Below are 7,014 nucleotides of genomic sequence, written 5' to 3' on the forward strand. Positions count from 1 at the left end.
TCAAAGTAAAACAAAAACTCTGCGTACTGCATAACCAAAATCCTGGAAGGAGATAAGACAAATTTTAAACTTTCTCCCTGGGTTTAACTAGGCAGAGCTCATGGGATGATGATCAGTCTCTGTACTGTTTCAGCCAGTGGTATTTTGCTGAGCTCAGAGTTCTGGACAAAATTTGTCCCTCTTGTTTAAGAGAACAGAATGCAGCTCCATACAGTTACATAAGCTTTAATAAATGTGATAAATCTTCATTGTTGCACCGGAGTAAGCACTGATTTCTAACAACGCTACTTTTGAAATATTATTTCTGCAAACTGGGGCTACCAGTTCCTATTTTTAATTTATTGTCAACTTCTACTGTCTGTCTTGCCCTCCTTCTATACATGCAGATAATTTATAAAGTGTCCAATAATTTTCAGCGTTGCTCATGAAGTATAAGAGGGGACGTTTGGCATCTATTAAAGCTGCTTCTGAGACTGGATAACTTTCCAAAACCAGAGATAAGTCAGTGTAATGCTTTCCAGGATTCCCAAAATAGTAAGAACATTTTTCTCATGATAAAGCTGTATTTATTCTATGATCAGAGTACAAAAACTGTCATAAATAGATGACTGAAGCAGCATTTCCTAATATGAGATTGAGTTTTGCGATGTGCCGAGTTCACTCAAAGCCAGAGCGTGAACAGGAGCTGAAAGGCACATATCATGTCACAAGTGAAACATTCAGCATCTAACAAAACCTTTGCAACACTTGCAAGCTACCCAAAAGTAATAATCCCTTTTTATTGAACCCGAGAGAATCAGCACCTGTAGAAGCTCTGCAAAACATGTTAACAAATTCAAACAAGCATAACAACAAGATCCATACCAACCATTTCCCTGGAAGCAGGATGGATTTAAACAAAGTCATCTTGTTATCTGTGCCCACAAAACTCCAACAACACCTTTCTGTCATGCTCTTACCTTGGCAATTTGCAGAGGCTGCTTCTGCTCCTTGCCCCCTTGCAGCCTGAAGCCCCACGGTGCCCCTCCACTCATAGCAATGCAGACGTAATCTCCTGTGCCCATCTTCCTGGTGCAGTTGGGCAGCATTCACATACGGGAGAACATGAAAAACTTGGCTTGCAGATGTTCAGCGAGCTGGAGATCCGTCTGCCGGGCAGAGCTGGAGACCCAGAGCACCACACTGTTGCTGCTGCTGTGTACTGCAAGAGCGAATGTAGTCATTGAAGGGAATGGAAGAGCTCCCTCGCCTCGAGGGCACAGCCCACTCTTTCGTCAGATTCCGATGCTCAGCCCACCTTCTAAGTAAAGTAAGTGAACTTGGAGCTTAAGGGAATGCACACAGAGACTGAGGCAGAGAAGGCTGGCTTTAAACGAGTCTCCTGTCAGCTAAATCAAAACAACAGCAGAAAGAAGTGTACATTTCCCTGTGACAATTTGGGAAATAAGTTCACTTTAGTAAACGGTACCAGACATTTGAAACCCTAATTTACTCATTTTTACTCCAAGCAGAATCTCAAGTGAAACACCATGTACATCTTCTGAATAACTGATTCACTTAGACTGAACTGGCTTTAGGATTTTCATCTCTACTCTGCATGTACTTTCTGCAAGTAAGCAAAAAAAAAGAAAAAAAAGAAAAAAAAAAAAAAAAAAAAAAAAAAAAAAAAAAAGCTTTATAATTTCCCTGTCACAGAATTGCTTCATTTTCTAGTTCTCTCTGACCCCAGTATAGTTTAACATGTGCTGCGATTTAGCAATGACCTGAATTACTATTGGACCCTAATAATACCTGTTCTTATGCAGCCTGCTGCCTTTCCTACCAGAGAGGGGAAGAGGGTTAGTGAAATGAAGTATTAGATCCCTCTTCAGATGCTATCAATGGATGGTTTACGTTGTTTTGTTAAAGGGGAACCTTACTATAAGCACCAAAATAAAAAAGAAATTCACTGGGGTGGTTTAAGAGGTGACTGTTCTTTAGTACATGATGAATATTCCTCTAGCTGGGTGTTAACAACTGACAGCATTATCTCCTATCACCTCAGCCCAGTCAGGTAGCCTGGTTTAAATCTGTGGGAGTGTAGTTTGCTTCCGAGCCTTTGTAGCTCCGGCTCCAGAATCTCAGTGGTCGACCCCGACTCTCCCCAGGCACTTTCTGCCAAAGGTTCCAGGACAAACCATTGTTCCTGGCTGCAGAGTAGAGCACGTTCTTTATCTCTGGTCCTGTCCTGACTGGGCCAAGGGCTACCGCATGCGCGATTTCCTCCTTGATCTGGGTGAAAGCTTGTTGCTGCTCAGGGCCCCAGTGGAAATCATTCTTCTTGCGGGTGACCAGGTAGAGAGGGCTCACAATCTGGCTATACTCTGGAATGTGCATCCTCCAAAAGCCTGTGGCACCTAGGAAAGCTTGTGTCTCTTTCTTGTTGGTAGGTGGAGACATAGCAGTGATCTTGTCGATTACTTCTGTCAGGATCTAACGACGTCCATCTTGCCACTTGACTCTTAGAAACTGAATTTCTCGAGCTGGTCCCTTAACCTTGCTTCACTTAATGGCAAAACCAGCTTTCAGCAGAATCTGGATAATTTTTTCTCTTTTTTCGAAGACTTCCGCTGCTGTGCTCCCCCACACAATGATGTCATCAATATACTGTAGATGTTTGGGAGCCTCCTTCTTTTCCAGTGCAGCCTGGATCAGTCCATGGCAGATGGTGGGACTGTGCTTCCACCCCTGTGGCAGTCAGTTCCAGGTGTACTGCACTCCCTTCTAGGTGAAGGCAAACTGAGGTCTGCATTCTGCTGCCAAAGGAATGGAGAAGAAGGCGTTTGCAATATCGATGGTCGCATACCACTTTGCTGCCTTGGACTCCAGCTTATACTGAAGCTCCAACATGTCTGGCATGGCAGCGATCAGTGGAGGTGTGACCTCATTCAGGCCACGGTAATCCACCGTCAGTCTCCATTCCCCACTGGACTTGCGCACTGGCCATATAGGGCTGTTGAAAGGTGAATGGGTCTTGCTGACCACCCCTTGGCTCTCGAGTTTACGAATCATCTCATGGATGGGAATCACAGAGTCTCTGCTGGTATGATATTGCCAACGGTGTACTGTTGCTGTGGCAATTGGTACATGTTGTTCTTCAACTTTCAGCAGTCCCACAGCAGAGGGGTTGTCTGAGAGACCGGGTAAAGTATTCAGCTTCCTGATGTCTTCTGCCTCTACAGCAGCTCTTCTGAAAGCCCAGCGATGTCCTTTTGGGTCTTTGAAATATCCATTTCTGAGATAGTCTATGCCAAGGATACATGGTGCCTCTGGGCCAGTCACGATGGGGTGTTTCTGCCATCCATTCCCAGTTAAACTCACTTCAGCCTCCAATACAGTAAGCTGCTGGGATCCTCCTGTTACCCCAGAAATAGAAATGGATTCTGCTCCTACATATCTTGATGGCATCAGGGTACATTGGGCACCGGTGTCAACCAAAGCTGTATATTTTTGTGGTTCAGACGTGCCAGGCCATCGAATCCACACAGTCCAATAGATCCGATTGTCCCTGTCCTCTGCTTGGCTAGAGGCAGGGCCCCTCTATTCCTGGTCATGGTACACGTTGCTCTCTTCCTGTAAATAGGTTCTTGAGGTTCCTTCAAGAGGATCAGTTATATCATTAGTCCTATATTGTCTGGAATTCTGTGTGTGAGAGACTGGAGCAGCATTGACTCTAGATGAGCTTTTTGTGTTAGGTGTTCTTTTTAGTTCACGTACTCGGGCTGCTAAAGAAGAGGTGGGTTTTCCATCCCACTTCTTCATGTCTTCTCCATGCTCCTGAAGAAAAAACCAGAGGTTTCCTCATGGAGTGTATCCTTTCTCCTTGGCTTGGGAATGCCGGCTCCTAATGGCAGAGACTCTCGTTGGTTTTGGTGAAATATGGTAGACTTCTTCCTTAAGTTCCTTTTTTAGTTTCTGATGACTCTCTTCAATCAAGTCTCGGACTTGATCAGCCAACCTTGTTTCCACAGACGAGACATGGGTACGAAATGGGGCAGTGACAGTATCCTTGTAAATTCTTAATTTATTAGCTAAGATGCCCACCCTGTCTTCGCCTTCCCTCTACTGCAGTGTTGCCAGGTAACGGGAGTACATCTCTGGTCCGAGCCGTGCAAATCTCAACCACATTTGCGATGTGCACTGGACACAGTCTGGACTCTTAGGAAATCTCTCGTCTTCTGAGGAAATTATTTCCAACACAGCCAATTCCCTCAGGCATCGGATACCTTGTTCCATGGTGTTCCATTTTCCTTGGTGCACCTGGAGGTCTTCTTTACAAAGGTATCTGTCCCTCACACTTGCAAGCAGTCGCTGCCAGAGGCTGAGAGTTTCTTGGGTTCTCCCGATCCCCTGGTCGATGACCACATCCCGGGACAGTGATCCCAGTTGTCTAGCCTCACTTCCATCCAGAATGGTGTCATTGGCTGCAGCATCCCAGATGCAGAGCAGCCAGGTCAGGATGGACTCGTTTGTCTGGCAGGTGAATTCCCTCCGCAGGTCATGCAGCTCACCCAGGGATAGAGAACGAGTGATGATCTCTGGTTCTGTTTCTTCTGCTGGGTGCGAAGGTCCTGCAGCGTCCTCATCAGTCACTATGCGGACTGATTTGCTCCTTGATTTCTTCTTCTGAACGGGGGCAACTACTATTGGTTCAGGCTGCTCTGGTTTGGTGATGGTTTGTGTGGAGATGCTGATGGCACTTTTGGTTCCTTCCTCCTCTGTGTCAGTCTGTGTAGGCATAGACACCCTTGCTTTGCTTTTGGTTTCCTCCTCTGTGACAGTCTGCGTAGACATGGACACTGTTGTTTTGCTTTTGCTTCCTTCCTCCTCTGTGACAGTCTGCGTCGACATGGATGCTGTTGTGGCATTTTGTACGGACACGGACACTGCTGCTTTGCTCCTTGTTTCTTCTTCCTCAAGAAGACGTGCATCACACTATGTATGTTTTGCTGCATCACACTATGTAGTGTTTTGTTTCTAAGCATGTTGCAGACTGTGCAGAGAAGACAAAGCAGAACTAACAACAACATTATGCTGTCCTTGGCATCCAGAGGGAACTTAACATTTTCAAAAACTGCTGTGTCAAGCCTGAAAGGTTGGAAAAAATCAATCTTTACCCCTCCCCCCAGGGGCTGGGTGTGGTTGCCGAGGCCCCAGACGTAGCAGCCTAGATTAGGACAAGCAAACAGAATTGAGTACATATTCCAAATCATGTTCATTGCCTCGGAGGTTATAATGCAATAGACATAATAGATCAATAAAGCAATTCTCATACCATATCCTGGTTTACACATGAGCATTACAACTGCCGGATAATTCCCCACGTTCGGGAAAATATAGAGAGCTAGGTATAAGACCCAAAAAAGCATGTTAAGCATCATAATGAATAGGTAACCTCTACAATACAAAATTGTAATTCTGACTTTTCTCAGTACCTTCTTGCCGCATGTTGGGCGCCAAAAATCTGTTCTGGTTTGAAAGCAAAACCAGCGAGAGACTCTAAGTCAGAAATATAATTTATTAGGAAAAGAAAAAAAGAAGACAAAAATACATGCGATGATACAAAAGGAAGACAACTGACAAAGTCAGAATACAACCTGACACCCCTTTGGCCAGCGTGCTCGTAGCAGTCCAAATTGGAGTGGCAGATGTGGTTGCTGTGTCTTCTCTGAGACCTGTGGAAAGGTTCTTTTCTGTCTAGAAATCCCTGGATTTATCCAGGTGGGAATGCCTAGCTTCTCTCCCTGGGCGGAGCATCTCACAATGGGCTGATGCTATTTTGAGTCACAAGGTGTGTTCTTAATCACCTGTTAAACAGAACTGGCTCCTGGAGAGTGTTATCTCTGAGTCATGTGGCAAGACATTGATGGGCCTATTAGCAGGAGATAAGGAAAACTGTGTAGATGCTACTCGGATGGTAATAGGAAACATCTTGGTGCTCAGTCTTGGACAAAATCACATTGCATTTTGAACTATGCTGGTTCTAAAGGAGAGTGTTCAGCAGGTGAGCAGTCTTTAATGTCTGGACAAGTTTCTGAAAGAACAACCTTTTGCTTTGAGACCCAGGGTACTGGGACACAGATTCTCACAGTATAAATTCACTCAGGCCCCTCTTGAAAGTGCTTCCACTTGGGTTGGTTCTAAGCTGTCAGAGATGTTGGGGCTACAGGAAACCCTCATCATTTAAATTACATGAATTTGCATCTAAGCAGCAGATAACCACTGAGGGCTTAAACCTATCCAGTGCATCTGTCAGGTAAGTGACCCCTTGAGTGATGCTTCAAAGGCAAAATATCAAGGTAGAGACAGGATCTTCTGTCAAACTGAAATATTCTGGCTGGAAAAAGTAGACAGACTTTTAGGAGCCTGAGTCCTTCATTAGTCCTTTAAGACACTAAGGTAACACAAAGCCTGAGTGGAGAGAAGATCCCTAACTAAACAGAGGAAAATGTCACTCTCTCAATAACAGGATTTAGTAGGAGGAAGAGTGCTTGCTTTATTGACTACAAGTCAACAGCTCAGGAGAAGCAAAACCAGCACAGGTTGCCATATAATTAAATACTTAAGGAAAACACCATCAGAGAAGCCATACTAGGAAAGGGGATGGATGGCCTTTAAAGAGACATTGCTAGACAACCTTTGAGTGCAGACATCTCATTTGAAATAGTTCAAGGTGGCTAACTGCTTATTATCTTCTGCAGTGTTGATACATTGCTGTAGCAGAGAGATTTTTAGTCTTTCCCTAGGCAGATTCTTGCTTTAGACAAATTTCTCTCCTTTTTACCCAATGATGCACGTTTTTATAGATTTTATGGCAATGAAATTCTTCAGTATGTAGCTGCAACAAATGCTCCATGATACTCTGTTAAAATACAAAAATTAACAATCTGTTTGAGCAGAATTTATCACATTATTATTAGTCCTTCAAATGTTACATGTTTGTGATGAAATGCCTAATTACTGTTAGGATGTTTT

General features: G+C 44.3%; 1 protein-coding gene across 2 annotated transcripts in view; it reads right to left on the reverse strand.

The window, feature by feature from the left end:
- The window catches only part of SYNPO2 (synaptopodin 2), a 74,025-nt gene extending 72,669 nt beyond the window's left edge, over positions 1-1,356 (reverse strand). For both annotated transcript variants that reach the window (XM_053940916.1, XM_053940917.1), the window contains exon 1: positions 960-1,356. In XM_053940916.1, coding sequence (XP_053796891.1) covers positions 960-1,088 — 129 coding nt within the window. In that variant the 5' untranslated portion in view covers positions 1,089-1,356. The remainder of the gene's footprint in view (positions 1-959) is intronic.
- Positions 1,357-7,014: the final 5,658 nt, after the last annotated feature.

This window comes from Vidua chalybeata, chromosome 4 (genome assembly GCF_026979565.1).
Source record: "Vidua chalybeata isolate OUT-0048 chromosome 4, bVidCha1 merged haplotype, whole genome shotgun sequence".
Lineage (NCBI taxonomy): Eukaryota > Metazoa > Chordata > Aves > Passeriformes > Viduidae > Vidua > Vidua chalybeata.